Source organism: Schistocerca piceifrons, chromosome 9, assembly GCF_021461385.2.
Source record: "Schistocerca piceifrons isolate TAMUIC-IGC-003096 chromosome 9, iqSchPice1.1, whole genome shotgun sequence".
Classification (NCBI taxonomy): domain Eukaryota; kingdom Metazoa; phylum Arthropoda; class Insecta; order Orthoptera; family Acrididae; genus Schistocerca; species Schistocerca piceifrons.
Window position 1 is genome coordinate 220,100,540 of NC_060146.1, and position 20,222 is coordinate 220,120,761.

Below are 20,222 nucleotides of genomic sequence, written 5' to 3' on the forward strand. Positions count from 1 at the left end.
ATCTGCATTTCGAAGTGACACCGATACACGGCAACGTCACAAAGTGTCTGTAAGAAATCGAGCCGAACGCTCTACCAATCGTACAGTTCCTCCACGACAGAAATCCGCTACCAGTCACGGAGCCATTCGAGAACTGCTGTGTGGATGTATTCATCATTGGAAAACCTCTTCCCCCCCCCTCCCCCCCCCCCCCCAAATTGTTCTTTCAACTTCCCAAAAAGGCAGAGTTCGCGTAGTGCAAGATCTGCACTTCCAGATCAACATCATCCACGTCTGTGTTGCCACGGTCATATCGCTGGCACCAGTGCAATACAACTGGACGCGACAAAGCATTTGGTCCGTAAAGTATCAGAATGTAGCGCTCAATCTTTGTGCAATTTGGACGTTTCGCCGACAAGAATCTTAAGGTTTCAACTGTGGAGTACGTTTCCGGATGGCGCGCTATTTCACTGTGGTGCACCGGGAACATGTACTCCCTTGTGACAGAGCGCCACTATTACTGACCAATGATCTTAGCGCGGACCCTCACGCGCAAATAATTTTCTGAAGTCTCTACGTAATAACGTTCTGCAAACATTTTTTAAATCATCAGGAGATTGGAAATATAGATGTGAAAGTTAATTTTGCACAAAGATGATGCAAGTTCATATTTATTAACAGTCAGAGTTCACCTACAAAGTTAATTAAGAGAATTTCTGTAAGACAGTTGAAGGTTTTGTTTAGGGTCCGGCATCTCTGACTTACATAGTGTACGGCGGAGATTTTGTGTGTAAGGGAAGTTCAGTAGATTTCCACCTGAGAACGGTCATAACTGTTAGGTTATGAATTTTTTGTTTAGAATATCGAGGAAATGTGGAAATGAGGACAAGTGATTAACGTTAGCAGGAGTTTACATTGGAGTTACGCTGCAAGCCAGACGAATTGAGCAGACATTGTTTGACATAAACGGTAAGTAATTTTACTTGGCTGTCATGTTTCAAGAGCAGACGCTATTTCATTTGATATCATAGTTTTCATGTTGTTAAAAACGCGTCATGTAATAAGATGAGGCGCACAATAATATTCTGAAATAATGTCCTTTCACTGAATCAAATAATTACATTACGTAACATATTTTGGAGCTGATATTGAATATGATCTGCTATGTGCATCTGTAACCGGCTAGGACGCTCGGAATTATTTTAAACGATTTAAATAAATAGACGAGATTGACAGGCGCCATCTTATATTTCGTGCTGCTAACATCGCAAATCAACTGCAAAGATATCACATCCCGCGAGCTGCATGTCAATGAAAACATCTGTCTTCTATCACGCCTTAATGCCAAATGTTAACAGCTATAGATGAGGCTAACTGACTGATTACATTCCGTTCACCGACAGATGCTGTTTCGATAGAATATTTAATGCGTCGCAGAAAACAGTAAAACTAATTCGCTCTTTAAAGTTTCGACAATGTAAGAGTTTCGTGAGGGATGATATACAAACTAAACTTCAACACTTCTCGGAATAGGTTATGTATCCTGCAATCGTTTGTTGACATTAAATTTAAAAAAAAAACTGGAAAATGTTTTCCTCGTAAGCAGTTACCGACAGCTCAGTTCAACAAATATAGACAAACAATTCTCGAAATTTTAGCGATAAACTTTCAATTCATTCATATAAAAGTGATGTAAATAAATATGAAACTGACGATTCCTTGTAATTTCGGAAGTAAACTTCTATAGCAACGAACTTACATCGGATTTTGAATTCAAATGACTGCTACAAATCGATTAAAAATTTGAACTACTGCATAGAGATGTACCGAAAGTCTGTAATAACAATTTAAAGAGACTTTACAGAAATTCGCGCAAGTTTACTAATGCACACGAGTATTGCCTATATTTTTTTTTGTTCTAATTTAACTGACAAACAAGTAGAAACACATTTCCTTGGCTAGCTCATTTGCTCCTAATTGGTGTGGGTGTGCTGTTGCCAACATGCCTTTTGTTCGGTTTGACGTAAGTTGGCGGAGTTGGTTGCGCTGTCATAAACCTCTAAAGTTCTACGTCAGTGCTCCGTCCGTTTACTTTGAGTCATTGACTGTCAATGGAATCAGCATGAATAAGTATATTATCCTCTATTGTGACCAAGCTCTTCTATCGCACATATTCACATAAAACGACCGTTCATAATAGTTAAGTAGTAGTGTAAAGCAACTTGCTCAGCAGAGATGTAATGAACGTTGGAACTGTACTGTTACACACGTTTCTCTTGGCGGCACACCCACAACTGTTGATATTTATCATCAGTGATAATACCCGCTACATCCGTAAAATTGTTTATTTCTTGAAAGGAAAGCACAACCCTGTTTCAGTACCTGTGCCTGTGTATAAAATGTGAGTCCATGGAGGTGAAAATTAGGCTAAAATATCGCATTCCTGGTACACGACATAAACAATTTCTAGGCCTGCCGGTAGGCTTGTCACAGAACAGGAGAAAGGTCGGGGCTTAAGGGCGTGCCAAACATGGATCCGTATAAAGTTAGAGAGGCGGCGTTCCAAACACAGTGGAGCACGCACCCATCAGGTCGTGCCAGGCACACACCACAGTTACAATGAATTTGAGAGGCTCTCCTATTTTATTTCATGTACCATGGATGCACTATTTTAGCCTAATTTAACCGCTGCTATTCGACTTTTATGGAGTTGCACATTATATGCACCTGAAGATGGAAACCGGCTTGTACTTTCCTTTAAGAACCTAAAAAAATTTGCATGTTATCATTCATGATGTACTGTTATCAACTCTCCTTGCGATACTTATTCTTTTCCTTTAGTATATGTTCAACTCTTGATATATGGGTATCAGGTTGGCCACGTTCTAGACAGAGTTAAGTTTGAGCTGGATTCTGGCTGGAGAGATATTGTTGATTCCTGTACTACGTTGCACATTGAAGTGTGGAAAGTTATTCTAAGAAGGCAACTGAAGAAATACGCCAGTGCCATCTGTGGAGTTATTTGGGTGCAAGAACTGAAAGACCGATAAATGTTTTCGTTGCTCCATTACTGACGAATCTAAATTTCAGTTCTACGGCTATTCATTTCGCTAATTAGTCATAAAGGTTCCAAATGGACGGCACAGACACACCATTTCAGCGGACGAGCCCAAAGTAAACGGTCAATTGTATTTCTCTACGCCGTTACGACAACGACGACCTCCGTATCAGGACACACTTTGCACCGGTTGAAGTCCACCGGCTGCAACTAATTTTTTTTAAAATTTAGTAATGTCAAGAAAAGGATCAGACATTTATTTAGAGATTTGTAATTGACTTAATGATTATAAGAGTGGTGTAGATAGGGCATTTTAGCAGAAAAGGGAAAGAAGGTGGCGAGATATAGAAATAGCTACCAAGTACATCAGGAGCCATAACCTTTTGAAAGAGGACATAGAAAGTTGCCCCGAATACCTATCATTCATATATAATAGCTCTATTTGAAACCCACCATTTTAGCCGAGACCGCTGATGCGCTGCTTCCTGGACTCGGGTATGTGTGCCGGCCCCGGATCGAATGCGCCCGGCGGTTTAACGACGAGGGCTGGTGTGCTGGCCAGCCTGAATGTGGTTTTTAGGTGGTTTTCCACATCCCTCTAGGTGAATACCGGGCTGATACCCATGTCGCGCCTCAGTTACACGACCACAGAGATTTGAAAACGTTCGCACTATTTCATGGCTTAAACTGGACACAGAGAGCTGGGGTACACTATTTCCGTCCCAGGGGGTACGGGGTCGTGACAGGAAGGGCATCCAGCCACCCTCTGACACTAACATCGCCAAATCAATAGTAACAAGGCCGACCCCGCGTTGTAGTGGGACAAAGGCCCAAAGGAAATGATGATTATAGCTCTATTTGAACTTTCTTCCTGTGACATATGGTACCAGTATTAGTTTATATCTACATCCTTACATATGTTTTATGGAACATGTATGAACACAGAGAAGTAGAACTCTGGACGTTGCTGTTCGCAGTTATGAAGCGAAGTTACTCACAAGTGTACTTATTCCTGCCGGTTCTGTATGTGTGTAAACAATGACTTCAGTATCACAGAGACATACTCTGTAGCGCTGTAAGGAGACACCAGATTAACTAGTCATGTAGCTTTGAAATCTATCGAAGCGTGTTTGGTAAAATTAAAAATATTTACAGCATCCAGAAACGTCGTAATCAGGATAGTATTTGTAACACTTAGAATGGGGACGTAGAGCCACAAAAAGAATCGGATATTGTTGCTATAGTGGAAATTTGTGTGTCTCTTAAAGTATGATTTTGACATGACGAAGGAAATGGCTGCAGAAGCGCGATCGGAGGTGCACGACCGGAAGTACGTGTTCAAATTCTGCTATTCAGAACTTTCGATACTACGACTGCTGGTCACCGCTGTAGACGCAGTGAAGGACGAAGCGTAGTTGCTATCGAGCTTTATTGAGGAAGAGGAGCAAGAAGAGTTCTAACACACAGTTAAATTGCACACATTAAAAAAGTTTTGCATCACCCCGGTTCCCGGAACTCCTGAAGATAGACGTCGAGTGTGGATATTGTATCACAGACACAGTCCCTTTGACTGTTCAGAGATGTCACTAAATCCGTCCAAAGATGTAAATAACCATTCATGAGCACCGCCTATTAGACGGAGGGGGTCCGACAGCCGATCATTCCAGTCATTCCACCAGGAAGGAGGTACACGGCTCGTGTTGTCTGTAGTTCAACCATGCCTAGAGGTCAATACTGCGGCTCGATGGCGTCCGCATTGTTACTTTGTGCCAGGGAGCGCTCTCAACAAGGAAAGTGTCTAGGCGTCTCGAAGTGAACCAAAGCGATGTTCGGACATGAAGGAGATACAGAGAGACAAGAACTATGACATGCCTCGCTCAGGCCGCTGAAGGGCTACTACTGCAGTGGATGACCGCTACCTAAGGTTTATGGCTCAGAGGAATCCTGACAGCGACGCCACCATGTTGAATAATGCTTTTCGTGCAGCCACAGGACGTCGTGTTACGACTCAAACTGTGCGCAATAGCTTGGCCCAACGGCTCAGGATTGGCCTCACGATCTCTTCACCGATGAGTGTCGAAGGCATACGTTGGAGACGTGCTTGTAGGCAACCCGGTCAGGCTGAACGCCTTAGGCACACTGCCTAGCGAGTGCAGCAAGGTGGAGGTTCCTGCTGCTTTGGGGTGGCGTAATGTGTGGCCGTCGTACGCCGCTGGTAGTCATGGAAGGCGCCGTAATGGCTGTACGATACGTGAATCCATTCTCCGACCGACATTGCAAACATATCGGCAGGATATTGGCGAGGCATTCATGGAAGACAGTTTGTGCACATGTTGTGAATGACTTCCTTCAGGATAACGACATCGTTCGGCTAGAGTGGTCAGCATGTTCTCCAGACATGAAACCTATCGAACATGCCTGGGATAGATTGAAAAGGGCTGTTTGTGGACGACGTGACCCCCAATCACCCTGAAGGATCTACGCCGAATCGTCGTTGAGGAGTGGGACAATATGGACCAACAGTGCCTTGATGAACTTGTGGATAGTACGCCACGACGAAAACAGGCATGCATCAATGCAAGAGGACGTGCTACTGGGTATTAGAGGTACCAGTGTGTACAGCAATCTGGACCACCACCTCTGTAGGTCTCGCTGTATGGTGGTAAACATGCAATATGTGATTTTCATGAGCAATAAAAAGGATGGAATGATGTTTATGTTGATCTCTATTCCAGTTTTCCGTATAGGTTCCGGAGCTCTCGGAACCGAGGTGAAGCAAAAATTTTTCTGATGTGCGTATTTGATACTCACTCCACGTAATTGCGACTTACTTGAAATGATTTCAAAACATCCCTATAAAGGGATATATTCTAAGAGTGATTGAGTTTAAGTTTGGAAAAGTGATTTTCAGTTCCATTATTAAAAATTAATTTTCCACTGTGGTCTTATTTGTTTTTGTAAATTCAAAGTGTAAATATATGATGGCAGATACTGCTTCGTTTGCAGAAGAAGAACGACAGTTTACCATCGAAGTGCGCTGTGTGGTCTACATTGGATTTGGGGGGAGGGGACCAAACAGCGAGGTAATCGGTCTCATTAGGTTAGGAAAGGATGGGGAAGGAAGTCGGCCGTGTCCGTTGAAAGGAACCCACGTCCGGCCACCCTGATTTAGCTGTTTCATGATTTCCCTAAATCGCTTCAGGCAAATGCCGGCATGTTCATTTGAAAGGACACGGCCGACTTCCTTCCTCATACTTTCCTAATCCGATGGAACCGATGACCTCGCTGCTTGGTCCCTTCCCCCCCCCCCCCCTCCCCCCCAAATCAACCAACCAACCAACACCTATTAGTGGGGTGTGTCCACGATTCACCTTTATCACGGCTGCGGCCGACACTTTCAATGAGGTGTCTGAATCTCTGTGGAGGAGTAGCAGTTTATCCTTCCTCAAGAGCCGAAAGCTGATAAGGTAGTGGCGCCGGGTCGGCAGAGAAGTCGACCCTATGACTCGTCCAAAAGGTGTCCCATTAGGACCAGGTCGGTACTCTAGGTAGGCCTGTCAATTTCAGGAATGTTGCTGGTCACAAGCATTGCCGCACAGATGCTGCTCCGTGACAGGGTGCATTACTGTGCCGATAGAGTCATCATATCCGATCTGTTCCTCTACTGTACACAGTACACAACGCAGTAAACTGTGTTCGTGTCCTTCCCAATTTAGTGCTTTCTTAAGCGCAATAAGAGGACCTCACCCTAACCACGAATGACAACCCTATATCAGAACAACATCACCTCCTCTGTACTTACTGTTGGCATTACACTTAATGGCAGGTAACGTTCCCGAGGCATTCATCAAACCCACAACTCTACGTGAATCATCAGGCCAGACCGCACGTTTCCATTCATCCATCATCATCGCTGTTTGCGCCACCCGAGCGTCGCTTAGCACCGACAATAAAATTCTTTTAACTCCCTACCCACAGTCACTTAGCAAGTTGGAATGCTGGTAGCACTTTACAACTCACGAGCGATTCCTCGTGTTGATATCGTGCGATTTTTTACACCCACCCTTCGCAATACTGGACGGTCTCAGACTGTCAGTACGCGAGGTCTGCCAAATCTTGGTTCAGCTCTTGTCGCTATTTCCCGTTTCTACTTCACAATCACATCAGGAGCAGTCGACTGGGGGAGTTTTAGAAGGGTTGAAATTTCAGGTGACGTCCGATGAGCAGATCACGCTCGAAGTCACTGAAATTCTCTTGACTGATCCATTCTTCTGTTACAACGCAGCACTCCCTACGTCCGTATTCACTGGCATGTCTGTCTTTCGTGATACCCAGTGGTCATTTCTGCAGTACATAGCGGTGTTCGGATACTTTTGATGAGATCGTGTGTGATGATAGTGATGTACGTGTTACTTGAAGGAGTACTTTTTTAGATGTGAGGTTCGCCAGCTATGCAAAACACCGTTTTTCTCAGTACCCAAACATGTTTCGGCACCACTGTGCCATCATTAGCGAGATTTCGTTTTTATTTATTCTGCAATATAAACATTTTTGTTAAATGATTATAAAATTATGTGCATTTTTAGTTCAAACCACAGATCGTTTCTTTTTGTAAATACCTTTACATTTGGTGTGCATGAATTTTCTGGATCACTTTTGTGTTAATTACAACAGATAGCTTGTCATCTGCAACCAAACGATGTTGATGAGAAAGTTTTTTGCTGGGACTTGACCTATCTTCTAGAATGTGATTTAGTTTTTCGCGATGTTTTCGCGCCTATTTTCGTTTTTACTTACGTTTTCGTGTGGCAAGCACTTCCATTCTCCGCATCATGCTGAGATGTTGTGATGCATACGTGAGTATAACAAGTATTTTCCACAAATAAGGTAGTAAAATACTTTTCATTGCACCAGAACACAGTGTGATTGTGGTTTGCTATGTGTCCCAGCCCACTTAGTGTTCATTCGTTCACCAGAGAGTTTGGCGCCAAATTTGAATTTTGTTTGCATTTAATCTTGTTTGTTTGCGTGTGTGTATGTGTGTGTGTGCGCGCGCGCGTCTGGGAGTGTGTTTTCAGTGTGCTTCCTAGCTGTGTGTGTTGTCTTTTATATGGTATTCCTTTTGTGTGAAAATGGTGCGTCTTTGTAGATTTTAGTGTATCTATTTTTCGTGTGTGTGTGTGTGTGTGTGTGTGTGTGTTTAGACTTTATCTGTTTGTGCTGTTTTTATTTGTAAAGTTCCTTTAATATGTTAAATAGTGTGCACTTGCAGAGTGTACTGTATTCGTTTAAGACCTGTTTGTCACACTCGTTGAGATAAATCAGGCTGGTAGTTTATTTAGAAAGGACATCTCGGTGCGTGTGAATTCCTAAGAGACCAAACTGCTGAGGTCATCGGTCCATAGACTTACACACTACTTAAAATAACTTAAACTTATGCTGAGAACAACAAATGCATCCATTCCTGAGGGAGGACTGGAACCTCCGGCAGGAGTGGCCGCGCAATCCGTGACATGGCGCCTCTAACCTCGCCGGCTACACCTCGGTCCAGTACGGTGGTGAGTGTGTACCTGGTGGACCGGCACGGCCGGGTGGTGCTGCGACGCGGAGCGCGGGATGCCGGCGCCGCAGATGCTGCCGTTGCTGTTGACGTTGAGGCTGGCGCCGCCGCCGCCGCCGTTGAGTCCGCAGCTGGAGTAGCAGGAGGCGGACTGCGGCAGCAGGCTGGTCGGCCTCCGGGGGGCGGCCGCGGCCGCGTCTGCAACGAGGCGCCGGTACAGAGTCACACAGGCAGCGGGGGCAGGCGGTCGGACTCACACACGTGTGCTATACGAAGCCGCGACTGCAGGTGGAAAGAGACGGCAGTGTTATCTGCTCGGTAGAGTTCCAAAAGGATGTTTCTCACAGGGGCAGCTGTGATGTGAAGCAGAAGGAAACATTAATGACCAAGGAGATATCACGAAGGGAGTTCCACGAGATTCAACTCTTGGTCCACCCTATTCTTTATTTATAGCAATGTCGCAAAGAAGCCTATTAGAGAGAGAAAACAAGACAATGTTAATGACGCTTTTCGAAGAATTATTACACTGAAGCGCCAAAGAAACTTGTGTAGCCATGCGTATTCAAATACACGGATATGTAAACAGACAGAATACGGCGCAGCGATCGGCAACGCCTATACAAGACAACAACAAGTGTCTGGCGCAGTTGCTCCCTTCCCCCTTCCTTGTGGCAGGCTCCCGGCTTTTTCGTGCAACCAGTATATTTTTAGTGCGCTGAATTTCGTCGCCATTGTGCTAGTGTTCCTGTTCCCATCAGTTCATCAGTGTCTCTCCTTCGGTGCTCCTACGTTCACGTCTGCAACTCTGTCTCTCCGTTTGTATATAGTGCTGAACTTTTTATACAACCAGTGCGTCCGTGAACGCCTTCCTTTATTTTAATATGTATGTCTCCTGTTTTTGTCCTCCAGGTATGATTGTTTTTATGCCTTCTTGTTTAATGTATGTTTTTCTATGCCCGGAGAGCGGCATAGATAGACCGCTGCCGGCCTACCTTTTTCTGTAAAGGTACGAAAATAACAATAAAGGGAAAAAATGGCGCAGTTGTTAGGTCGGTTTCCGCTGCTACAATGGCAGGTTACCAAGATTCAAATGAGTTTGAACATGGTGTTCTAGTCAGACCACTAGCGATGGGACACATCATCTCCGTGGTAGCGATGAAGTGGGGATTTTCCCGTACGACCCTTTCACGGGTGTACAGTGATTTTCACGGGTGTACAGTGATTCTCAGGAATGCGGTTGGAAAAAGATCCTGCAAGAACGGGACAAACGACGACTGAAGAGAAGCATTCAAAGTGACAGAAGTGCAAACCCTTCCGCAAACTGTTGCAGATTTCAATGCTGGGCCATTAACAAGAAATGGCTCAAATGGCTCTGAGCACTATGGGACTTAAGATCTGAGGTCATTAGTCTCCTAGAACTTAAAACTACTTAAACCTAACTAACCTAAGGACATCACGCACATCCATGCACGAGGCAGTATTCGAACCTGCGAACAGAGCGGTCGCGCGGCTCCAGACTCAAGCGCCTAGAACCGCTCGGTCACATCGGCCGGTCGCCATGAACAAGTGTCAGCGTGTGTACCATTCAACGAGACGTCATCGATATGGGTTTCCGGAGCCGAAGGCCCACTCGCGTACCCTTGATAACTGTATGACACCAAGCGTTACTACCCCACCTGGGCCCGTCAACACTGACATTGGACTGTCGATGTCTGGAAACATGTTGCCTGGTCGGAAGAATATCGTTTCAAATTGTATGTGTACGGGTATGGAGACAGGCCATGAATCCATCGACCCTGCACGTCAGCAGGGGACCTGTTCAAGTTGGTGGAGGCTCTGTAATGGTGCGGGGAGTGTGCAGTTGGAGTGATATGGGATTCCTGATACGTCTAAAGACGACTCTGACGGGTGACACGTACGTAAACATCCTGCCTGATCACCTGCATCCATTCACGTCCTCTGTACATTCCGACGGACCTGGAAAATTCCAGTAGGACAATGCGACACCCGATACGTCCACAATTGCTACTGAGTGGTTCCAGGAACACTTTTCTGAGTTAAATCACTTCCGCTGGCCACCATACTCCCCAGACATGAACATTATTGAGCATATCTGGGCGGTCTTTCAACGTGCTGTTCAGAAGAGATCTCCAGCCCATCGTACTCTTACGGATTTATAGACAGCCCTGCAGGATTCATGGTGTCACTTCCCTTCAGCACTACTGCAGACATTAGTGAAGTCCATGCCACGTCGTGTTGCTGAACTTCTGCGTCCTCGCGTCGGCCCTACATGATGTTAGGCAGGTGTACCAGTTTCTTTAGCCGTTCAATGTAAATGGTTCTGCAAATGTGAACTCTCCCTTAATTTTGAGGAAATAGTTCTGTACAAGAAACGTGGCCAATTGATGTAGTACATGGAGTCAGTGAACAGGATAGAGCGCTCCAAATATTTGGGTATGCATACTCTTGAAAACCTGAAACGGAAGAGTCATATTACAGAGCCCCTCAAAAAGTTCAGTTGTTTGGTAGACTGATTTGGTGGGAGGGAACCAAACAGCTAGATCGCCGGTCGCTTCGGATTAGGGAAGGATGGGTAAGTAAGTCGGCCGTTCCCTTTCAAAGGAGCCATCCCGGCAGTTGGTTCAAATGGTTCAAATGGCTCTGAGCACTATGGGACTCAACATCTGAGGTCATCAGTCCCCTAGAACTTCGAACTACTTAAACCTAACTAACCCAAGGACATCACACACATCCATGCCCGAGGCAGGATTCGAACCTGCGACCGTAGCAGTCACGCGGTCATCCCGGCAATTGCCTGAAGCGATTCTGGGAAATCTAGGAAAACCTAAAGCAGGATGGCCGGACGCGGATTTGAATCGTCGTCCTCCCTAATGCGAGTCTAGTGTGCTAACCACTGCGCCACCTCGTTTGAAACAGTTTACTTTTGCCCTCCGTATTATTGCTAGTCACAGAAACAACTTCATGACATATTATGCTTATTTCCACTCAGCAATGTCATATGCAGTAACTTTATTAGCTAGCTCATCACTTAGAAGCAAGTTTAGACTGCACAAAAGCGAACATTAGAAATAATAGGATGGTCCCACCTGCAGTCGTCATTCTCTCCAAGGAGTCAGGTATTTCAACTGCACCGTTACATTACATACAGGTAGCCCAGAAGGAACCGTCAGTATTCAGAGATATCATATGAACGATCATTCGAAGCCAAAAAGGCTGCTAAACATGGGCTGTAAAATGCATGCCTTAAGAGCTATGAGCACTTGTTCAGTAGAATCGATGTTTCCCACAGTAGCGACAATGAACAAGTGCCTATAGCTCGTAAGGTTTGCACTTTAGATCCCATGTTTCCATGTTTACTGGAGTTTTTTTTTTTTTTTTGTTCTTAATAACTTCCGTACTACCAGCTCTTAAAATACCAAAGGCAAAGGGCTTGCGGTAGAAGAGACTTGTTTCACAGTAGCCAACATAAAGAAGTGACCCTAGCTCTTGAGAAATGCATTCTAGAGCCCGTGTCTGCTAAACTTATAACAGTCCCGCCGTACACATGAATACTAACCATTCTTGCTGGAACACCCTGTAATCTCACTAGGGAAATTCGTCATAAATAACTCATCACAGTTTAGAAAGAAACAGTGATGTCCATGCCTAAAACACTAAAGGAGAAAATGACTTCTGTTACCCATTATTAAAACTGTCAAAGGCTCAGAAGGGAGTTCAACACCCAACAACAAAATTTTTTGATCACGAGTAATATTAAGTGTCCGTCATGTGACAGGCTTAAATTCTAACGTAAAATTCTTTTCCATGGAGGAATTTTCGTTTAAAAATGGTAGCCTGTAAAAAAACCCTAGTTTTTAATTGTAGTTCCATGAGTAGGACTAAAAAAGTATGTTCATCAATGTTAAAACTAATAATGTATATATATCCTCAAAAACATAATTTTATAAGAGACCTGTTCAAATAATGTATGGAACATTTAACTAAGTACAAGTATTTGACTGACAAACTATCAGGCAACTATGCAAGATGTTTCTGTGATGGGCAACTTTCAGGTGCGATGGAGAACGGAGAAAAGGAAATGTATTAATTTGGAATATGGATCCACTGTGTAGAAAAGACTGAGTCGAAATTTATGGAGCCTCATGTGTTATAAGACTGCCAGCCGGTTATAAAAGTATACCACTCATTTTTTGTATGAAGATATAACAACTTATTACGTACATACGTGCTAGCATTGGAGGATGGTCGAACCTCTGCTACACGTGGACATACATTAAGCATAGCGGGGAGGGGAAATTCCACAATTCCACTAATACGCAGCAGACGGCCTGACGTATACGCCGGCAAAGTCTGTTCTGATGTTAAGCTCTGTGAGACTACAGCCTGTACTTAAACTTTGAAGCACACAGTCGACCTGCCAAATGAAATGGTGACGTACTCTGTTACACTATTAGGACAGTAATTTTCTATGATGGATGAGAGTAAGAATTTTCTGAAAATGCACATTCTTGAGCAGAATCTTGAGGAGAATCATGGACTGCCAGAAAAAAGAAAGGCGTCGGTGCATTTCAAATGTGGTACTATAGATACATGTTGAACATTAGGACTGAGAAATAAGAAATGAGAATGTTCTACACAGAATCATCGAGGAGAGGAACATACGGAAAACATCGACAAGAGGACAAGATGATAGTACACGTTCAGCCATCAGACAATAATTTACTTGTTGGCAGAACAATCTGTTGAGGTTAAAGCCTGCAGGGCAAGACAGTGTCTGGAATGTTGTTTGTTGTTGTTGTGGTCTTCAGTCCAGAGACTGGTTTGATGCAGCTCACCATGCTACTCTATCCTATCTCCCAGTACCTACTGCAATTCTGAATCTGCTTAGTGTATTCATCTCTTGGTGTCCCTCTACGATTTTTACCCTCCATGCTGCCCTCCAATACTAGATTGGTGATCCCTTGATGCCTCAGAACATGTCCTACCAACCGATCCCTTCTTCTAGTCAAGTTGTACCACAAATTTCTCTTCTCCCCAATTCTATTCAATACCTCCTCATTAGTTATGTGATCTACCCATGTAATCTTCAGCATTCTTCTGTAGTACCACATTTCGAAAGCTTCTATTCTCTTCTAGTCCAAACTATTTATCGTCCATGTTTCACTTCCATACATGGCTACAATCCATACAAATACTTTCAGAAATGACTTCCTGACACTTAAATCTATACTCGATGTTAACAAATTTCCTTGCCATTGCCAGTCTACATTTAATATCCACTCTACTTCGACCATCGTCAATTATTTTGCTCTCCAAATAGCAAAACTCATTTACTACTATAAACGTCTCATTTCCTAATCTAATTCCATCAGCATCACCCGAATTAAATCGACTACATTCCATTATCCTCGTTTTGCTTTTGTTGATGTTCATCTTATATCTTCCTTACAAGACACTGTCCATTCCGTTCAGCTGCTCTTCCAGGTCCTTTGCTGTCTCTGACAGAATTACAATGTCATCGGCGAAACTCATAGTTTTTATTTCTTCTCCATGGATTTTAATTCTTACTCCGAATTTTTCTTTTGTTTCCTTTACTGCTTGCTCAATATACAGATTGAATAACACCGGGGAGAGGCTATAACCCTGTCTCACTCCCTTCCCAACCACTACTTCCCTTTCATGCCCTCGACTCTTATAACTGCCGTCTGGTTTCTGTACAAATTGTAAATAGCCTTTCGCTCCCTGTATGTTACCCCTGCCACCTCCAGAATTTGAAAGATAGTATTCTAGTCAACATTGTCAAAAGCTTTCTCTAAGTGTACAAATGCTAGAAATGTAGGTTTGCCTTTCCTTAATCTGTTTTCTAAGATAAGTCGCAGGGTCAGTATTGCCTCACGTGATCCAACATTTCTACGGAATCCAAACTGATCCTCTCCGAGGTCGTCTTCTATCAGTTTTTCCATTCGTATGTAAAGAATTCGTGTTAGTATTTTGCACCGAGCGAGGTGGCGCAGTGGTTAGACACTGGACTCGCATTCGGAAGGACGACGGTTCAATCCCGCGTCCGGCCATCCTGATTTAGGTTTTCCGTGATTTTCCTAAATCACTCCAGGCAAATGCCGGGATGGTTCCTCTGAAAGGGCACGGCCGACTTCCTTCCCCATCCTTCCCTAATCCGATGAGACCGATGACCACGCTGTCTGGTCTCCTTCCCCAAACCAACCAACCAACCTTAGTATTTTGCAGCCGTTGCTTATTAAACTGATAGTTCGGTAATTTTCACATCTGTCAACACTTGCTTTCTTTGGAATTGGAATTATTATATTCTTCTTGAAGTCTGAAGGTATTTCGCCTGTCTGATACACTTGCTCACCAGATGGTAGAATTTTGTCATGACTGGTTCTCCCAAGGCCATCAGTAGTTCTGATGGAATGTTGTCTACTCCCGCGGTCTTGTTTCAACTTAGGCCAAACTCTTCGCGCAGTCTCATTTCTTCTTCATCTACAGTTTTTTCCATTTCCATAATATTGTTCTCAATTACATTGCCCTTGTATAGACTCCTTCCAGCCTTCTGCTTTCCTTTCTTTGCTTAGAACTGGGTTTCCATCTGAGCTTTTGATATTCATACAAGTGGTTCTCTTTTCTCCAAAGGTCTCTTTAATTTTCCTGTAGGCAGCATCCATCTTAAACCTAGTGATATATGCCTCTACATCCTTACATTTGTCCTCTAGCCATCCCTGCTTAGCCATTTTGCACTTCCTGTCGATCTAATTTTTAGACGTTTGTATTCCTTTTTGTCTGCTTCATTTACTGCATTTTTATATTTTCTCCTTTCATCAATTAAATTCAATATTTCTTCTGTTACGCAAGGATTTCTAATAGCTCTCGTCTTTTTACCTACTTGATGCTCTGCTGCCTTCCCTGTTTCATCTCTCAAAGTTACCCATCCTTCTTTTACTTTATTTCTTGCCCCCATTCTTGTCAATCGTTCTCTACTGCTCTCTGTGAAGCTCCCTACAACCTCTGGTTCTTTCAGTTTATCCAGGTCCCATCTCCTTATATTCCCACCTTTTTGCAGTTTCGTCAATTTTAGTCTGCAGTTCATGGCCAATAGATTGTGGTCTGAGTCCACATCTGTCCCTGGAAATGTATTAAAATTTAAAACCTGGTTGCTAAATCTCTGTCTTACCATTATACAATCTATTTGAAACCGTCTAGTATCTCCAGGCCTCTTCCATGTATACAATGTTCATTCATGATTCTTGAACCAAGTGTTAGCTATGATTAATTTATGCTTTGTGCAAAACTCTACCAGGCGGCTTTCTCTTTCATTCCTTACCCCAATTCCATGTATATCTACTACGTTTCCTTCTCTTCATTTCCCTACTACCGAGTTCCAGTCACCCATGACTATTAAATTTTCGTCTCCTTTCACTATCTTAATAATTTCTTTTATCTCATCATACATTTCATCAATCTCTTCGTCATCTGCGGAGCTAGTTGGCATATAAACTTGTACTTCTGTGGTAGGCGTGGGCTTCGTATCTATCTTCGCTACACTAATGCGTTCATTATGCTGTTTGTAGTAGCTTACCCACAATCCTATTTTTTTTATACATTATTAAGTCGACTCCTGCATTACCCCTATTTGATTTTGTATTTATAACCCAGTATTCACCTGACGAGCAGTCTTGTTCCTCCTGCCACCGAACTTCACTAATTCCCACTATATCCAACTTTAACATATACATTTCCCCTCTTTAATTTTCTAACCTATCTACCCGATTAAGGGATCTGACATTCCACGCTCCGCTCCGTACAACGCCAGTTTTCTTTCTCCTCATAGCGACGTCCTCCTGAGTAGTCCCCGCCCGGAAATCCGAATGCGGGACTATTTTACCTCCGGAATATTTTACCCAAGAGGACGCCATCATCATTTAACCATACAGTAAAACTGCATGTCCTCGGGAAAAATTACGGCTGTAGTTTCCCCTTGCTTTCAGCCGTTCACAGTACCAGCACAGCAAAGCCATTTTGGTTAGTGTTACAAGGCCAGATCAGTCAATGATCCAGATTGTTGCCCATGCAACTACTGAAAAGGCTGCTGCCCCTCTTCAGGAACCACACGTTTGTCTGGCCTCTCAACAGATAACCCTCCGTTGTGGTTGCACCTACGGTACGGCTGTCTGTATCGCCGAGGCACGCAAGCCTCCCCACCAACAGCAAGGTCCATGGTTCACGGGGGGGAGGGTGGAATATATCCAACAAATAATTGAGGAAGTTACCCATCTTACTCTGAGATGTAGATTGTTAGGACAGGAAAGTAATTCCTGGCAGCCCGCATCAAACCAGTCATGACACTGATGACGTTGTAATTGTAGACAAGCTGACAGAAAGCATGCAGCCATGTTTCCAGATAGGAGTCATGTGACGCTCACTGTGCACTCAAGACTGTTCCCCATGTTAAGAAAACAGGGTATGTGGTACCACTATACAAGTACTAAGGGCGAATTCGTACTATTGACTATTTATTTAATTGCTATTTGCTTTTAGTCTATTATCTAGAATTTAAATCAGACCATTTGAGAAAATTGTGTGTTCAGTACTTCATAAACTCACTTGAATTTTAATATCTGATGGGTATTTCAGCACGATACTGCCATGAAAAGGAAAATAAACAAGGTATAAGAGGAGTATAGAGGGAGAGGGTCAGATTAACTTCATGTCAGCTGACTGCCGATTCGCAGTTTGGCATGCAGGCGCGTAATGGGGCCCCTTAGGGAAATGGCAGCAAGAGAGGGGAAGAAAACCAATGTGCACTCCGTGTGCATACCGGGGGGAGTCATTCCAGATGTGGAAAGGGTCCTTCCGGATGCCATGAAGGGTACAGGGTGCACCCATCTGCAGGTGGTCGCTCATGTCGGCACCAATGATGTGTGTCGCTATGGATCGGAGGAAATCCTCTCTGGCTTCCGGCGGCTATCTGATTTGGTGAAGACTGCCAGTCTCGCTAGCGGGATGAAAGCAGAGCTCACCATCTGCAGCATCGTCGACAGGACTGACTGCGGACCTTTGGTACAGAGCCGAGTGGAGGGTCTGAATCAGAGGCTGAGACGGTTCTGCGACCGTGTGGGCTGCAGATTCCTCGACTTGCGCCATAGGGTGGTGGGGTTTCGGGTTCCGCTGGATAGGTCAGGAGTCCACTACACGCAACAAGCGGCTACACGGGTAGCAGGGGTTGTGTGGCGTGGGCTGGGCGGTTTTTTAGGTTAGATGGCCTTGGGCAAGTACAGAAAGGGCAACAGCCTCAACGGGTGCGGGGCAAAGTCAGGACATGCGGGGACCAAGCAGCAATCGGTATTGTAATTGTCAACTGTCGAAGCTGCGTTGGTAAAGTACCGGAACTTCAAGCGCTGATAGAAAGCACCGAAGCTAAAATCGTTATAGGTACAGAAAGCTGGCTTAAGCCAGAGATAAATTCTGCCGAAATTTTTACAAAGGTACAGACGGTGTTTAGAAAGGATAGATTGCATGCAACCGGTGGTGGAGTGTTCATCGCTGTTAGTAGTAGTTTATCCTGTAGTGAAGTAGAAGTGGATAGTTCCTGTGAATTATTATGGGTGGAGGTTACACTAAACAACCGAACTAGGTTAATAATTGGCTCCTTTTACCGACCTCCCGACTCAGCAGCATTAGTGGCAGAACAACTGAGAGAAAATTTGGAATACATTTCACACAAATTTTCTCAGCATGTTATAGTCTTAGGTGGAGATTTCAATTTACCAGATATAGACTGGGACACTCAGATGTTTAGGACGGGTGGTAGGGACAGAGCATCGAGTGACAGTATACTGAGTGCACTATCCGAAAATTACCTTGAGCAATTAAACAGAGAACCGACTCGTGGAGATAACATATTGGACCTACTGATAACAAACAGACCCGAACTTTTCGAATCTGTATGTACAGAACAGGGAATCAGTGATCATAAGGCCGTTGCAGCATCCCTGAATATGGAAGTTAATAGGAATATAAAAAAAGGGAGGAAGGTTTATCTGTTTAGCAAGAGTAATAGAAGGCAGATTTCAGACTACCTAACAGATCAAAACGAAAATTTCTGTTCCGACACTGACAATGTTGAGTGTTTATGGAAAAAGTTCAAGGCAATCGTAAAATGCGTTTTAGACAGGTACGTGCCGAGTAAAACTGTGAGGGACGGGAAAAACCCACCGTGGTACAACAACAAAGTTAGGAAACTACTGCGAAAGCAAAGGGAGCTCCACTCCAAGTTTAAACGCAGCCAAAACCTCTCAGACAAACAGAAGCTAAACGATGTCAAAGTTAGCGTAAGGAGGGCTATGCGTGAAGCGTTCATTGAATTCGAAAGTAAAATTCTATGTACCGACTTGACAGAAAATCCTAGGAAGTTCTGGTCTTACGTTAAATCAGTAAGTGGCTCGAAACAGCATATCCAGACACTACGGGATGATGATGGCATTGAAACAGAGGATGACACGCGTAAAGCTGAAATACTAAACACCTTTTTCCAAAGCTGTTTCACAGAGGAAGACCGCACTGCAGTTCCTTCTCTAAATCCTCGCACAAACGAAAAAATGGCTGACATCGAAATAAGTGTCCAAGGAATAGAAAAGCAACTGGAATCACTCAATAGAGGAAAGTCCACTGGACCTGACGGGATACCAATTCGATTCTACACAGAGTACGCGAAAGAACTTGCCCCCCTTCTAACAGCCGTGTACCGCAAGTCTCTAGAGGAACGGAGGGTTCCAAATGATTGGAAAAGAGCACAGATAGTCCCAGTCTTCAAGAAGGGTCGTCGAGCAGATGCGCAAAACTATAGACCTATATCTCTTACGTCGATCTCTTGTAGAATTTTAGAACATGTTTTTTGCTCGCGTATCATGTCATTTCTGGAAACCCAGAATCTACTATGTAGGAATCAACATGGATTCCGGAAACAGCGATCGTGTGAGACCCAACTCGCCTTATTTGTTCATGAGACCCAGAAAATATTAGATACAGGCTCCCAGGTAGATGCTATTTTTCTTGACTTCCGGAAGGCGTTCGATACAGTTCCGCACTGTCGCCTGATAAACAAAGTAAGAGCCTACGGAATATCAGACCAGCTGTGTGGCTGGATTGAAGAGTTTTTAGCAAACAGAACACAGCATGTTGTTATCAATGGAGAGACGTCTACAGACGTTAAAGTAACCTCTGGCGTGCCACAGGGGAGTGTTATGGGACCATTGCTTTTCACAATATATATAAATGACCTAGTAGATAGTGTCGGAAGTTCCATGCGGCTTTTCGCGGATGATGCTGTAGTATACAGAGAAGTTGCTGCATTAGAAAATTGTAGCGAAATACAGGAAGATCTGCAGCGGATAGGCACTTGGTGCAGGGAGTGGCAACTGACCCTTAACATAGACAAATGTAATGTATTGCGAATACATAGAAAGAAGGATCCTTTATTGTATGATTATATGATAGCGGAACAAACACTGGTAGCAGTTACTTCTGTAAAATATCTGGGAGTATGCGTACGGAACGATTTGAAGTGGAATGATCATATAAAACTAATTG

General features: G+C 43.9%; 1 protein-coding gene across 1 annotated transcript in view; it reads right to left on the minus strand.

The window, feature by feature from the left end:
- LOC124716879 (transmembrane protein 151B-like) overlaps positions 1-20,222 on the minus strand; it is a 250,030-nt gene that overhangs the window by 12,049 nt on the left and 217,759 nt on the right. Inside the window, exon 7 of the mRNA XM_047243431.1 lies at positions 8,701-8,795. Within this exon, the coding sequence (XP_047099387.1) occupies positions 8,701-8,795 (95 nt within the window). The remainder of the gene's footprint in view (positions 1-8,700; positions 8,796-20,222) is intronic.